A 14,390-nucleotide genomic window follows, 5' to 3' on the forward strand; every position below is an offset into this window, starting at 1 on the left:
ATAAAAAAAAAAATAAAAAAAGTATTCATATTTTTACTCTTCTGTCATTTGTTATAATAATAATAATGGGAAAAGATATACTTCTTGCAGTTAGTTATATTTCTAGTAAAAATTGAGAGTTTTAATAATACTCGAGTTTCCTTAAATATTGAATTCATTATTACGTAAGTATTTCATATAATACTATTGGCTGTGATATTCTATCCGCCTTCCTCATCCCTTAGAAAAAAAAAAGACCCTTTAAAGAACCCTGTGTATACGCATTCTAAATATTCATCATGTATATAAGCGGCCTCACCTAAACTATATTCTATTTAATCATATATCCATATGTGAATGCATATTTTTTAAATACATAATACATTATGAATTTCTTTTACATGTGTACTCTTTATGTAAGCAGTACACTTTGAATAATAAAAAATATTTTCGCACTTTGTATGTAATTCGTTAATTTAAAAATATATGTATATAAATGGCAATAACACAACTAAACACGTTTGTTTGCCAAGAGATCTTGAGCCCCTGGAACATTCATCGTAGTTTAAATAGTAATTATTACTGCTGATAATGTCTGAAATGTTAAAAAAAAAACTATATTTAGAAATTGGACGATCATCCTTCTTTTTTCTACTATTCAACTTATGTAACAATCCTACATATACAAGTTATTTTTCGTTAGTAACATACACTTTTCTTAATTTTTATTAGTGACTTTTAAATCATAACAATTTATTCACTCTTTTTATTAGTTAAGCATCTGCTTCTCTCTTCAGCTATTCTACAATGCTTTGATAAAGTGATAATAAGTAATTTTTTTTCAGGAGATTTTTTTTTCTTAGTAAACCAAATTTGTAAAGAGCTAATTTAATATGAAACTTGCTGGTTTTATAAGGAAAATACTAGCCAGTTTTGTTAAAAGATAATTTATTAATAAAACATTGTGTTTATTTTTCTAAAATCGTAAATTGAAGAATCTCAATCATTCATTCATGGTATTTACTGCTTTTTGTTAATTATAGCAGTAAATAGGATTTAATTTGATTTAGAAAATATATAGTTCTATTTTAACTATTTTACTATAAAGCAGTAAACAGACCTTTCATTTCTTTTCTTTTTTTGTTATTTTTGTTGTTTTTTTAATGGATCGTTAATTTATATTTAAATTATAATTATATAGGTTTAATAAACATGAAACCAGTAGTGATAATAACAATAACACTCAAAGACGCGAAAATATATAAATACAGGATAAATTCAACAATACTTCCATTATTTTTTTTTTATTTCTTTATAATTTAACTTCATTCGATTAATAATCGCTAGCAATATGAAGCTTATCGTTGCGGCCTCTTCCTTTGCTTCTTTATTGTGTTTGACTCAAGCTCTCAACATTTCTCCTTGTCAAGAGAAATATACTGGTAAGTTCTTTGCGGGTTTTTTTTTTATCAGTCAAAGGATTTTTTTTCCTAATTAGGTTTTTATTATTTTAGCCACTGATGGTGACACCTGTAATTCAATTGCTTCTAAAGTTGGTGTTTCCCAAAACAGCATTGAAGGATGGAATAAAGACTTAAATCCTCAATTTGATTGCGAAAATATTCAACCCGGGGAATCAATTTGTGTCAAGGTAGGTGATGAAATTTAAGATATTGTACACATGTCATATTCTAATTGTATAAAATGTTTCAAGTTCGTGGGTTCCAAGGGAAATAGCCATGATTTAGAAGATGCTAGCCTTCTTGAAAAGAGAAGCAAGAAGGATGATGATGACGAGGATAAAGCTGACAAGAAGAAGAAGCATCATAAGAATAAATCTCACAAGAAGAAGAAGGATGATGATGATGATGATAACGATGATGACGATGATGACGATGATAACAGTGATGATGATGACGAGGGTAAAGCCGACAAGAAGAAGAAGCATCATAAGAATAAATCTCACAAGAAGAAGAAGGATGATGATGATGATAACGATGATGACGATGATGATAACGATGATGATGGTAGCGATGATGATAACGAGGGTAAAGCTCACAAGAAGCATCATAAGGAGAAATCTCACAAGAAGAAGAAGAATGAAGATGATGACGACGATGATAATACAGCTCACAAGAAGAAGAGTGCTGCTATGAAGACAGCTCACAAGAAGAAGGGTGCTGCTCACAAGAAGAAGACTACCACTACCAAGGCAGTTCACAAGAAGAAGACTACTACTACTACAAAGGCAGTTCACAAGAAGAAATGTCACAAGAAGAGATCTTATGATGATGAGCTTAAGAAGCAAGATAAGCAGAACGATGATAATGTCGATGATAAGGACCATAAGAAGGACCATAAGAAGGGACATAAGAAAGACCATAAGAAGGACCATAAGAAGGGACATAAGAAGAGCCATAAGGTGAGCCATAAGATGAGCCATAAGATGAGCCATAAGAAGGACCATAAGAAGAGCCATAAGAAGGACCATAAGATGAGTCATGATAAAGATATTAATATTAACAATATGAAGGGACACAATAAACAACAAGATGTTGCCACTTCTACCACTACTGCTGCTACTACCACTGCTACTACTCATAAGGGTCATCATCACCACAAGACAGATACCACCACTACTGCTGCTACTACCACTACTGCTGCTACTATCACTATTACTCCTGCCACTACTACTACTGACGCTACTTCTGCTGCTACTACTACTACTACTACTACCGAAGAGGGTCACCACCACCACCACCACCACCACCACCATAAGACAGATACCACCACTACTGCTGCTACAGCCACTACTGCTGCTACAACCACTACTGCTGTTACTACCACTACTACTCCTGCCACTACTACTACTGCCACCACTACTGCCGCTACTACTACTACTACTGAAGAGGGTCACAACCACCAACACCACCACCACCACCACCACAAGGATCAAAATTAGTTTTTATAGACGTATCGTATCTCTGTCTTTCATTCAAAGACAATTCGTTTTTATTTCCCCTTTAAAATAAATAAAATAAATTAAACTTATATTCATAATTTATATTGATATTTGTAAATGAAGACCGATAAAAAAAAAGATGTCTGTATTATCGGTATCATATAACAATTCATTTATTTGAACTTCATTGGCTATTTATTAATTTTATAGCATAGGTGCTTAAGGGTTGTTCATCATATAAATAAATAAATAAGGGAAGTGTATAAATGTTTAAAAAAAAAGACGTCAAAATTAGTACAATTTATATTTGTGGAAGTTATAAGTCGGTGTTGATTTTTTTTTTTTTTTTTTCCTTTATTATATCCACTTTGCTATGCAATGAAGTCTGATTCCTTCTGACGTATGTATGTATGCATTTTATATTGGAGATCATACAATGGAGATTCATTTTTTGCAAGATGGTTATAATAATCAGCTTGTTCAGCTAAGTAATTTTGGACGTTAACCACAAGGTGAAGCAGTGAATCATTTTGATAATAATCATAGTTTTGCTGCTGTTGTATTTCGGAAGAATATTGCAAACCACAAAGGTTGTTGTTTATTTCCTCAATCTCTTCTTCGTATTCACCGTCAGTATCATTCATGTATTCCTTCTGAGACTGATACCATTTTAATTGTTCGAGACAATAGTAGTAATAATCTTGAAGATTAGCTTCAGCAATGGTATCCAGCATACTGGAATTATATTGTATGTAATCTTGCCCTTTTATAGTGTCATAACAAGCTTCATGTCGTTCTTCCAAGTCATTGCTATTAAGTTCGTTATAATAGCTATAACAGGCATACGAATTAGAATTGCTATCTTGTTGAATACAACGAAACACATTAGAATTCATTGTATATAAAGGAGAGAAAGGGAGAAGGAATCTTTAGCTCAAGATGTTAAAAAAAAAGAAAAAGAAATAAAGAATAGAATGAAATTAATCAATATTACAATCTGTAATGTATAGATAAAAGATATCCTAACTTGTTCTTATTTTCTTTTAATCTCTTTTTCTTTCTCTTTTTTTTTTCTTCCAGAATAAGTTCACAAAAGAAAAAAAAAAAGAAAAAGAAAGGTCAAGCTAAAGAAGAAATAAAAGATAAAGAAATGAAAGAAAATTCAAAACTGAATTTGCTCTCCTCTTCCACCCTTTATATTATCGAATACGATAATAAAATAAAGTTATTGCCGTCAAGGAGGTATAAAAGTGGTATGATATTGTATTTTGTTGTACGTTCCCTGATAGGGCGGCATAGGTGCGGAAGAAAACAATTCTCTCATCCTAAACAGGTTATCTCAATTTTGGATAGTTTTTATTTTATTTTTTTCTTCTTCCTCTCCTCGCATAGCCTCTATTATATACATAATAAGCGTAGCTAGTAAAATATACATGATGTAAATCTGAAAGCATCTTGTAATTAAAAAAAAAAGAGATAGGAAAGTCAGTATAGGAAACATATCCCCTTCTCTTCGTAAAAACGATAATCCCTTCTCCTGAAAATATTTTTGATAAATTTGATATTGACTGATATCTGTTACTTATATTCTCCTACTTTGTCTATCAAACTTAAAAATATCATGAATTATTTTTTTGTTAAATTTCTAATATTCGTAGACATAGTTTATTATTTGATCAAGCATCGCATCAATACAATAGATATCTATTAATTAGTTCGTGTAAGGGCACCTTTAAAGAAAAAAAAATAATAATAATCGAAACAACCAATCATAAGTTAGTTATGAGGGGAAACGGGAGGGAAAATATTTATAAACATTTATTTTTTTTTGTGCTCGCATCGGCTGTTATTTACCAGCAAGTAATTAAATTGAATGGATAAGTGATATCGTTATTAGAGAAATTATAAAAAAGAAAAGAGAAGACAAAAGATGATATAAATTGAGAACAAGCAAAGGAAACAATAAATATTTATATAAGAAAAGGAACAAATTCTCTATTACAAGAAAGACCAACTAATAAATTAATATTACTTAAATACAAAAATTTACTCAAAGGAAATAAATGTAAATAAATTCTTGATATTTTGTACACTGAATGTGCTGCAATTTTGTTTTAGAATTCATATTATATAATGAACAAAGTTTGTACAATAATTTAATATCAGATTTATTTGGAAAAAAAAACAAAGGAGGAAATAGTTAAGTTTTAATAATTATATTCTTTCTCTTTAATCCATAGCAGATAAACACATATTCAGGAAAATAATAATTTAGTGTACAGTGGTGTTGAATATTTAAAGATGTGCGTAGCTTTGTTGGTAATGTTTTTATATGGGGAAGAGGAAAAAAAAAAGGATATTTTATGACAAAATGAATTTTGTGTGTGTATAGTTTGTTTGAATAAATGTGTATGCATATATACTCGGTAAAACACATCTAAATAAACATAAAGATATTCTACATAATAATTTAAAAAAAATCAGCCTTGCTTGGTGGCTCAGGAAAATCTTCCAAATTTCGGAGCTTTTCATGCATATTAGTTCTACGCAGCCTTGTTGAATACGAACTGATAGCTGTGGCGAAATATATCTAAAATTAAAAAAAAAAAAAAAGTTACTTTTTATGGAGCATGTTTTTTTGTGGCTGAAATTGATTTGTACCTGAATGAAATTCGCAACCAATGAACTTGTGCAGAAAATAATTATAAGATTTCTATAGCCTACAGTACAAGTGTCCCTTGTTAAATCAGGATATAATGCAACACAATTATCTATAATAAGTGTTTTCTGAATCGCCAGCATAATTATAGCAGCAATAGTAATAATAAATTGTAAAACAACTACTATCCAATATGACACTTTGAAAATACCAATCATTCTTCTATGTTGCTTTATAATTGAATTATATATAAGCCATCTTTCTTTCTCTTTTTTTTTTTTTTTGTATTTGAAGAATAATAACAGTATATATGCATTCCCTTAATATTCGAATACTTACAGTAATACACCCAAGAACGCCAAAAATCGAAGTAAGTGCAAATATAATTGAAACTGCAATCGACGTATAATAAATTCCATTGAATACTTGATAATTAATTTCAATATTATTATATGATAATCCTAAACATATATTAATACATAAAAATTCTAACGCTATATATGTATATCATTATCATACCAGTGGTTGGTTTATTTAAAAAAAGACATACAGTAGAACCAATATAAATTGCCTGAATAAATAAATAAAAAGAAAATTAATGAGGAGCCAAGATAAGACATTTTATGTCAATTTATTTACTGCAGAAAGCAAAGCAATAATTAAAACACCAGCTCTAGAAAGTATTAAGTATGATGTTAGAAGAACATATATGTATTTATTTACTCATATCTAACTCTACCTGATAGGAATACAACAACAACATTTATATTGTCCCATTTTAATATATGTATATAGTGTATTAACGACAAAAAAAAAGAAGATGAATAAAATAAACCAAAAAATAAAATAAACATTGCTTTAAATATGTTTATTATCATTTTGCGAAGCCTCATGACATTATGTTACAAAGCTATTTTAAAAAAAAGGGTTTACTAATAGATAGTAGTAGTAAAAATAATAAGCCCATTCATATGTTACATATTACTTATTTTAATAGCTAGCATTATTCTATTTGGAGATAGGCGTATAATTCCTTAGGATAAAGCCATCTGTTTAAACAAATCACTAGTAAAAAAAAAAAAAAAAAAAAAAAAAAAAAAAAAAAAAAAATGATGAGGCTTAAAAAAAAAAGAATAGCAGTTTTGGCTGATTACTAAAAATAAAGAAAAAAAAAACAAATCGAACCTCTATATCTATATCTATAAATATATACATATATTCATAAATCTACAACTAAAATAATTGTAAACATATTTAAAATATATAGGTTCATATGAAGTGGCATATATTATTTAGACATTCTAGCAAATATATGTGGGTTATTCATTAGCAAAGCCCTATATACAATACATATGTTTCTTAATAACAGCCTTATATCATACTGTTTAAATTGTTTCACAAAAAAAAAGTATATGATTACCTAATTGAACAATTAAAGTCCTTACTTCTTTATTATTTTGCTTTAACGTAAGTGTATTCATATTTTACAGTTCGAGTATTTTGATCAACAATAACGAACTAAATTATTAAATACTTTAAAGAAAAGAAGAAGAAAAAAAAACAAGTAGTAGTAATATTTCTACACGCATACTTCATGACAAGACATAACAAATTTAAAATACTCTTTAAACATAGCGTCTGAATTCCAAGCTATTTTTTAAATTTATGACTTGACAAATATATCTATAGTCTATTGCAATGTAATATATTTAATAAGAGTTAGATTTCAGAATATTACAAATAATTTAAATGAACTTTATCAAAGAATCTTTCATAAGGAAAAGAGTACCTCTAACAATAATATCATATATATATTTTATTGAAAGAAGTATGATCGATTAAAATAGATGAATCTAAGTTTGCAAAAAAAAAAAAAGCATATAATAGAGAAAGGATCTAAAGTTCAATACTTAAAATTTAAATATTAAGACTTTGCTGATTAAAAAAAAAATGATAATTTTAACAAACTAGTGTTTAGAATCAAATCAAGAAATATTACAATTAGCTCTAATACGTGTGTTGATATTAGCAAGATTATGTATGAAATCATCAAGTTAGAATAATATGCATATCATTCAAAAGTAGTTATTTAGAATTTATACAATACTCTATTTTTCGTAAGTTTGGCATAAATTTGATACTATGCACTTTACTATGAAAACGTAAAATTTTATCACTAGCATAAATATAAGACTATAAAGCATTTTCACCCTAAAATAGAGTTGTAAAGTTACCCTCTTAAGAAAGATACTACCACAAAGCAGATACAATATATCCGCACTTATAAAAATTTCGAAGGGTACTTGTTCAAGGCTTCAGTAGTTCTAACTCTCAATGAGCATTTACTGCTTATATTCTTAAATTTAGTAGCCGAATAGATTTATAAATATATCTATTGTTTTTCCAATTTTGTTAAATCCAAAAAAAAAAGGCTACCATCTAGAATTATTTTAAACCTAATAATAGTCATTATAAATTCCAAGAAAACGGTTTTGTTCTTTGGAAAGGACAATAATTTAGTATCAAGTTCCTCCCCAACTTGTTACCATTTTACTATTGGCTGAGATTTATATCTTATAAATAGAAATATATTTCGTTTTGAACTGTACCTTGAAAACTTCTTTATATAAGATAGGAGTGAAAAGAATAATATTATAATATCTCCACTATTATTGCTGCAAAGATTAAGATATGATATTCCCTCTAATATTATTTTATATCAAATATTTGATGTATTTTCTAGTTTAATTTGTCCAAGATATTCGTTCTGTTGTACAATATTTTAGTTTTAAAGCTCTCAACCAATCTACCACTTTTATACAACATAATATTTTTCTTTTTTTATATTCGAAACAACGTGATAAAAAAAAAGCTTTTCTCCCTCTTGATTTCTTATCTTTTTCTTTCTTTTTTTCCTTCTTCTTCTTCTTCTTCTCTCTCTTGTACAGCATAAAATGAATTCAATAAAAACCCATCCCTATTCATCTTTTTTACCTCTATTTCTTTTAATAATTTTCAGTATCCAAACAAATGCTCAATACGATGATTCAGGTAAATAAATATTGCCGATCACCCTGTTATAATATAAAGATTTTTACTGTCTTTAAAATGTATAAATATATTGACAGCTTTGTTTCTAATACATTTTTTAAAAAGGACAAGAAGAAGATTATGATAATGAAGAGGAGAACTATGAGGATAATGATGACAATGATTATGAAGATGATGATGATGATAGTGGCAATAATACAACTACCTATGATGATGGAACATGGACTTCACGTATGTAAACAGCATCTATTCAATATATATGTATGTACATAACATAACATTTTTTTTTTTTGCTTTGTCATATAATACAGAAGCAACTACTACAACAGATTGGTGGGATACTACTACAACTTATATTCCTTCAACAACAGAAACAGATATTTTAACTTCTACTACTACAACAATAGATACGACAACTACAACTGACGTTACAACTACAACGACTGATACTACTACGACTACGACTACTACTACTATTGAAGTAATCACTTCAGACATAATGACTATAACTACAGGAACTTTTGATCCAGCAACAACACTAACACTACCCACAGATAGTTCCATTCTAAATATATTAACTAGCTCAAGTATCAGTCCTACACCTTCTCAAACAATAACTCAAATTAATAACGTAATGCCATCTAACAAACAGCCCACTAATACTGGTGCCATTGTAGGTGGAGTAGTAGGTGGAGTAGCAGGCGTAGCACTTCTTGGTGCACTTGCTTTTCTACTTATTCGTCGACGAAAATCTAGATCAACAGATGATCGTGAAGTCTTTCATCCTCAGGATGATGATGATGATGACCAACAACAACCTTTTCAACAGAGTACTGAAAATGTTTGGAATCAATCTGATTCAAGCTATCCACAAATGTCTTATGTCACTCATTCTCCATCTTCGATACCTCCCCATCATAGTTTCCTTGAAGACCGACAAAAGTATTAAGGGAAAAAAAAAAGAAGAAGAAGAAGAAATGGAAGTGACATTATCATTTCTCTCCTTTCATTAAGCATTATATGTAATTAGAATACTATTACTATTTTTTTTTTTGTACTGCATTATAATGTTAATTGTAATTTTATTTGTATTACATAATAATCTGCAGGAAAAAAAAACATTACTTATAATAGGAGAAGGCATACATAATTTTCTTTTTTATATGAACTCCTAGTTTCAATAAATAAAATAGTTATCTTTAGAAAACTTCTTTATGAATACAAATTCCATTACATAAATTAATGCAAACGTACGTGATCCCCTTTTTTTTTCCTTCTATAAAAGAAAAAAAAATGAATCATATAGAACTTGAAAATTTCATCTAAACATGCCACAATTTTTAAGGTTTAAAATGAACCTATTAGGCAAGATAATTAACGTATATATCACAGTACAACGATGATAATAAGGCCTTAGTTCAGTAAATAAAGTATTCAAGTTTGAATGAACAGACATACAAAAAAAAAAAGGGAGAAGGTTAATTATGAAAAACGAGTGTCAAAAAAGGCAATCAATATGTAAATATAGATTTGTTTGTCATGTTGCAAAGCAAGATAATTAATGTTGCCTAGCAGAAAAAAAAAAGAGCTGTAGTGGATGATATTAATAAATATTCGAATAACTAAAGTGACCGTTATTTGAAGATACAACAAAAGAAATTCTTTAATCTTTATTGCAACATCTATTCTATCTAGAAAAAAAAAAAAAAAAGGAAAAAAGAAAAAGAAAAGGAAAGAAAAATGCTTCTCATAGGGAATCTTTCTCTCTTATTCATCACTTTTATTATTGTTTCCTTTATATATAACGCTCCCCCTTTTTTTTTTGCTAAGAAAAGATTCTTATTAGAACTAGAAAATAATATCTTCATCTTCATGATCCAGCATGTCAATTTGACCTGTTTCATAAGCCGCTTGAAGAATTGGTGCTATTATCAATTATTAATACAAATGTACTCATTCTTTAACTATCTCATTTTACCTTCATGACCACGCTTTTCAGCAAGATCTGCCTCTTGCAGTCTGATAGATTCTTCATTTTGAGCACGCTCCTTCTTCTTACTTTGGACTTTCTTTAATCTTTTCATTTTAATAGAATATTAATATAAAACACAACAATGGAAAAGACAGAACTTTTACCTGAAAAATTCTTCTCTATCTTGCTCGTCTAATTCAGAAATGATATATTTGATAGTATTTTCATAACGAGGAATAATAACATGCTCAATGGCATTTACACGTCGATTAGTTGCTTTAATAACTTCATCCAAGATAACAAAAGCTGTCTGTTTGTACATAAATGTTGAATTTTAAATCTTTGATACAAGTCATTTATTTTACCTGCAAACTAGCTAATTCAACCAATGTTTCTACAGCTTTTGTATAAACTTCTTTAGTCTTCTGGATTTGCTGACCACCACGACCAAGACCAGTAAATTCAAATGCTTTTTTTTTTAAAAAAAAAGAGAATAAATAAACTTTAACCTCTGATTGCAATAATAATAATAATAAAGTACCATTTCCTCCTTCATTATACATTTCAAATGCAGGAAGCATAACACCGGAGACATTTTCTTGCTTAGCACGAACACGTAATTGAGCTGTTTTAGAGGCTTCTTGAATTTGGTAACTAATCACGTATGTAAGCGTATATGTCAATGATTTTTTCTTCTCCCCCCTTTTTTTTTTCAATTATTATATATACTGAGTGATAATGTATTTACCTAATATCGCCAGTAATGTATTGAACCTCAGCAAGAGAAAAAGAAGCAAGCTGCATAACTTGACCCATATTACGTTTAAGCTAGTTAATGTAAATAGTCATTAATAAACTCGATAATGTAAAATGTATAATAGGAAGAAGAAAAAAAATTTAACTACACTAGTCTCTAATGCTTTATTTTTATTTTCTCTGCTTTGTTTTGTTTTTGCTTTACCTCATCAATTTTAACTGTAATTCCTCTAAAACGTTTAGACAATGCTTCAGATTTACGTTTCAAAAGTGAATGACCAGTTTGAGCACCTTTTAATTTCTGCTTCATATTTGTAAGAGCCCTATAATATATTATTAATTAAGCATTCATTTTGGATTGAAGGAATTGATTAAGGAGACAAAAGTTAAGATGAAAAAAAAAAAAAATGCATACATTCGCGTAGGAAAAATATTAAGACGTGCATTAGATCCGGACATTATAACTATATAAATGTATATTTATTTGTATATATTTCTTTTAATTATATATATTTGCTGAAATCGTTATATTATAGTTAGTGAACGCAATATATGTGTATATAAAAAAAAAGGGTAAAGAAAATAAATGTATCAAAGTTCGAAAAAAAAGGGGGTGTGCAAGAAAATGATACAACATAACAAAAAAAAAAAAAAAAATGTCGGGACAGGGCGCACATAGCAAATAATAAAATCTATTTAATTTATTAAGACATACTTTCACTTCTGCTATGTATATGGATATATATTTTAAAGAAAGGCTTAGTCATAGTAAATGTAGTAATAACAATATAAAATGAATATATGATACAACTTAAATTCAACTCGAAGCATTTCGAAGGGAAGGTTAATTAAATAAAATAAAATAAATTAACGTAAAGGCAACGAATACAATAAAATGCTGTTGTACTTACTGAAATGTATCTTGATAAGTCTAGTGACAATTGGGTAGGAAATGTGTATCAGTAATATTAGGAACAGAGGCAGTGCAAAACTTTATTTTCGTATCTTCTTTCTCGCCATTTCATTTTCTAGACTAAATCTATTCTTGCAACAGAAGAATACTGGAGACTATTTGAGATACGGCACTACTTGCTCAAATTAATCGAACGTCAACAAGTATATTCAAACAAGCAACAGAGCCTTTGTTGTATAAACTGTCAGCAATTTCAAAATGATTGGAATTGATTCTTTAACATTTTTTGATCGTTACGCCTATAACTATAAGATAAATAGAAAATAAAAATATTTACATGTTCTGTGAATTTCATTAAGAGATAATAGTTCCTCGTTTATTTTTATTTTGAATTTCCAAGAGATCCCTTCGCGATCAATATGTTCTGTCATTTAGCATCTTACAATATCATTCTTGTATTTTTTTTTTTTGAAGCCTCTTTTTCATAAGACATGTTTAATTTAAGTATGAGCATGTATTACATATATTAAACACTTTTTGTTAAAGCTAACTTAGCATATTAACTAATATAAACATTTGAAATGCTTAGTAAAACATTGCTTTTCTTTTATGCGGACATAGTTTATTTTTGTAGCCAATAGAGCCTTAAAATCTGTAATAAGCTATGCATATCGTCATCAACTGTATTTACCATTTATCACAAAATCTTATCTACCTTTTGCTGTCAAAAAAGACATAAATAAATATAAAGAAAAAGTAATCCTCAAAAAAAAAGTATTCCTTGATGTCATTGAGTGCTGAGGTGAAGTTAAAAGTATTTATTTATTTGGTGGGCAATTTACATATTACAGGAACATGAGTGAATTAGAATAATAATAAAAATGAGAACAAGCCAAGAATTTGCTTCTTAAACACAAAACACTGTATTGGGGTGAAGCAAGATCTAATACTTTGGTTAACAATGACCCCATAAAAAGCACAGCCAAGTCCTTCGTTGTCCTCTTGATTAGATTCCTAGTGATGTATCTCGGCTGTGTCCTTATTATCCGTGTGGTAACTTTACCTGTGAGCACTTTTATCAAAAATCTCTATGTGGTACCTTCGACTTCATATACCATTGATAATCAGCTTTCCTTTTTCCTTAACCAGATGCAACTAACCTTTCCTTGGTCCCCTCTTGACTCCTCAGAGGTTTTTATTACCTTTTGTTTTTTTATTTATTTATTATTTATTATTTATTATTTATTTTTTTTAGAACTGACTAGGATAATACAGCATTAGTCATTTTTGTTTTGTTTTTTATTCTTTTTATCGTATTAGGGTGCTATTTCTCTACATGAATGCTTTTCAATCGTTTGAGATTAACACTATACTTTCTTCAGCTAATCAGCAACGTCAACAATCATTTATAATACGTTAAAATATACCATAGTTGCTTAGTTCATCTGTTAACATGATATGTTTATTTGGAAAATGGTAGATCCAAATAAATTCAATTTTGTTTAAATATGTATATCCATCTTTTTTTATTATTTATATAGGACGCGTAATCACAACATTTTTATTAGATAACGTATTATAATATAAAGCTTTTTTTTTTCATTTTCATTTTTATTAATATTTTATAAAAAAAAAGATGCTTTTCTTAGTTCTCAAATCTCTTTAGTAGAAGAGACTTGATACTAACAGGATTAACCACGAGAAGGTGAAAGCATATCTAATCCCAAAAATAATATTACAACCCATACACAAATTGATACGGGCTGTAATTTTTTCTTCTCCCTCTAAACTTCTACTTGAAAGATAAACGTCCAATTTCAACTAGTAGACACTTGGCAAAGTCCAACCTGGCCCAAGCCTTGCTAGAAGAAAAAGATAGGATTCCTCACTTCCTACCCCAATAAAAAATACAGTTGGATGTAAGTTTCACTGGAAGCCGGGCTAAACATTCTGACCTGTAGCGTGGCGAAGTGGAAGGAATCCAGATATATAAAGTGCACGACTTGACTATTGTTTACCTGAGAATGTCCCTTCTTTGACCCCTAGCATCTACTTTTGACTTAACAGTAAATACAAGTTGGGATTCTTCACCTAAATG

General features: G+C 28.9%; 7 protein-coding genes across 7 annotated transcripts; 3 read left to right on the top strand and 4 right to left on the bottom strand.

The window, feature by feature from the left end:
* Positions 1-1,481: 1,481 nt before the first annotated feature.
* BX663DRAFT_155553 (uncharacterized protein) lies at positions 1,482-3,126 on the bottom strand. Its single transcript, XM_051521619.1, has 2 exons — positions 1,960-3,126; positions 1,482-1,872 (listed from the first exon to the last, which is right to left on the bottom strand). The coding sequence occupies exons 1-2, from the start codon at positions 2,753-2,755 to the stop codon at positions 1,724-1,726; spliced, it is 945 nt and encodes a 314-aa protein (XP_051380386.1). The 5' UTR covers positions 2,756-3,126; the 3' UTR covers positions 1,482-1,723.
* Positions 3,127-3,274: 148 nt separating this feature from the next.
* On the bottom strand, positions 3,275-4,083 carry BX663DRAFT_517446 (uncharacterized protein; the record flags this gene model as incomplete). Its single annotated transcript, XM_051528721.1, has 1 exon — positions 3,275-4,083. A coding segment is annotated over exon 1 (452 nt), but the record flags the coding sequence as incomplete, so codon positions are not given.
* A 1,001-nt stretch (positions 4,084-5,084) lies between these two features.
* BX663DRAFT_517449 (uncharacterized protein) lies at positions 5,085-6,485 on the bottom strand. Its single transcript, XM_051528722.1, has 6 exons — positions 6,340-6,485; positions 6,240-6,273; positions 6,120-6,171; positions 5,940-6,025; positions 5,603-5,830; positions 5,085-5,531 (listed from the first exon to the last, which is right to left on the bottom strand). The coding sequence occupies exons 1-6, from the start codon at positions 6,375-6,377 to the stop codon at positions 5,412-5,414; spliced, it is 558 nt and encodes a 185-aa protein (XP_051380388.1). The 5' UTR covers positions 6,378-6,485; the 3' UTR covers positions 5,085-5,411.
* A 2,019-nt stretch (positions 6,486-8,504) lies between these two features.
* On the top strand, positions 8,505-9,122 carry BX663DRAFT_517452 (uncharacterized protein). The gene is made up of 2 exons (XM_051528723.1): positions 8,505-8,651; positions 8,757-9,122. Exons 1-2 carry the CDS (start codon positions 8,555-8,557, stop codon positions 8,888-8,890), a joined length of 231 nt encoding a protein of 76 aa, XP_051380389.1. The 5' UTR covers positions 8,505-8,554; the 3' UTR covers positions 8,891-9,122.
* A 7-nt stretch (positions 9,123-9,129) lies between these two features.
* BX663DRAFT_517454 (uncharacterized protein) lies at positions 9,130-9,862 on the top strand. Its single transcript, XM_051528724.1, has one exon. The coding sequence runs from the start codon at positions 9,151-9,153 to the stop codon at positions 9,598-9,600; it is 450 nt and encodes a 149-aa protein (XP_051380390.1). The 5' UTR covers positions 9,130-9,150; the 3' UTR covers positions 9,601-9,862.
* A 501-nt stretch (positions 9,863-10,363) lies between these two features.
* Positions 10,364-12,028, bottom strand: BX663DRAFT_517456 (D subunit of V-type ATPase). The gene is made up of 8 exons (XM_051528725.1): positions 11,795-12,028; positions 11,585-11,702; positions 11,372-11,451; positions 11,165-11,277; positions 10,989-11,092; positions 10,788-10,933; positions 10,630-10,727; positions 10,364-10,576 (listed from the first exon to the last, which is right to left on the bottom strand). Exons 1-8 carry the CDS (start codon positions 11,836-11,838, stop codon positions 10,500-10,502), a joined length of 780 nt encoding a protein of 259 aa, XP_051380391.1. The 5' UTR covers positions 11,839-12,028; the 3' UTR covers positions 10,364-10,499.
* Positions 12,029-13,123: 1,095 nt separating this feature from the next.
* On the top strand, positions 13,124-13,578 carry BX663DRAFT_517459 (uncharacterized protein; the record flags this gene model as incomplete). Its single annotated transcript, XM_051528726.1, has 1 exon — positions 13,124-13,578. A coding segment is annotated over exon 1 (245 nt), but the record flags the coding sequence as incomplete, so codon positions are not given.
* Positions 13,579-14,390: the final 812 nt, after the last annotated feature.

This window comes from Cokeromyces recurvatus (genome assembly GCF_025118155.1).
Source record: "Cokeromyces recurvatus strain NRRL 2243 chromosome Unknown BX663scaffold_23, whole genome shotgun sequence".
NCBI lineage: Eukaryota > Fungi > Mucoromycota > Mucoromycetes > Mucorales > Mucoraceae > Cokeromyces > Cokeromyces recurvatus.

What these genes read in the sequence shown, in the direction of transcription:
- BX663DRAFT_155553 (XM_051521619.1), bottom strand. Translation starts at nt 2,755, where the DNA reads ATGGTGGTGGTGGTGGTGGTGGTGGTGGTGACCCTCTTCGGTAGTAGT. An exon ending in CATCGTTATCATCATCATCA is followed by an intron (nt 1,873 to 1,959) that starts TCCTTCTTCTTC and finishes CTGTTATCATCG; the next exon opens with TCATCATCGTCATCATCGTT.
- BX663DRAFT_517449 (XM_051528722.1), bottom strand. Translation starts at nt 6,377, where the DNA reads ATGGGACAATATAAATGTTGTTGTTGTATTCCTATCAG. An exon ending in TGTTGTTGTATTCCTATCAG is followed by an intron (nt 6,274 to 6,339) that starts GTAGAGTTAGAT and finishes AATACTTTCTAG; the next exon opens with AGCTGGTGTTTTAATTATTG. An exon ending in TTATTGCTTTGCTTTCTGCA is followed by an intron (nt 6,172 to 6,239) that starts GTAAATAAATTG and finishes TTATTTATTCAG; the next exon opens with GCAATTTATATTGGTTCTAC.
- BX663DRAFT_517452 (XM_051528723.1), top strand. Translation starts at nt 8,555, where the DNA reads ATGAATTCAATAAAAACCCATCCCTATTCATCTTTTTTACCTCTATTT. An exon ending in TGCTCAATACGATGATTCAG is followed by an intron (nt 8,652 to 8,756) that starts GTAAATAAATAT and finishes TTTTTTAAAAAG; the next exon opens with GACAAGAAGAAGATTATGAT.
- BX663DRAFT_517454 (XM_051528724.1), top strand. Translation starts at nt 9,151, where the DNA reads ATGACTATAACTACAGGAACTTTTGATCCAGCAACAACACTAACACTA.
- BX663DRAFT_517456 (XM_051528725.1), bottom strand. Translation starts at nt 11,838, where the DNA reads ATGTCCGGATCTAATGCACGTCTTAATATTTTTCCTACGCGAAT. An exon ending in AATATTTTTCCTACGCGAAT is followed by an intron (nt 11,703 to 11,794) that starts GTATGCATTTTT and finishes AATATATTATAG; the next exon opens with GGCTCTTACAAATATGAAGC. An exon ending in GTATAATGAAGGAGGAAATG is followed by an intron (nt 11,093 to 11,164) that starts GTACTTTATTAT and finishes TAAAAAAAAAAG; the next exon opens with CATTTGAATTTACTGGTCTT.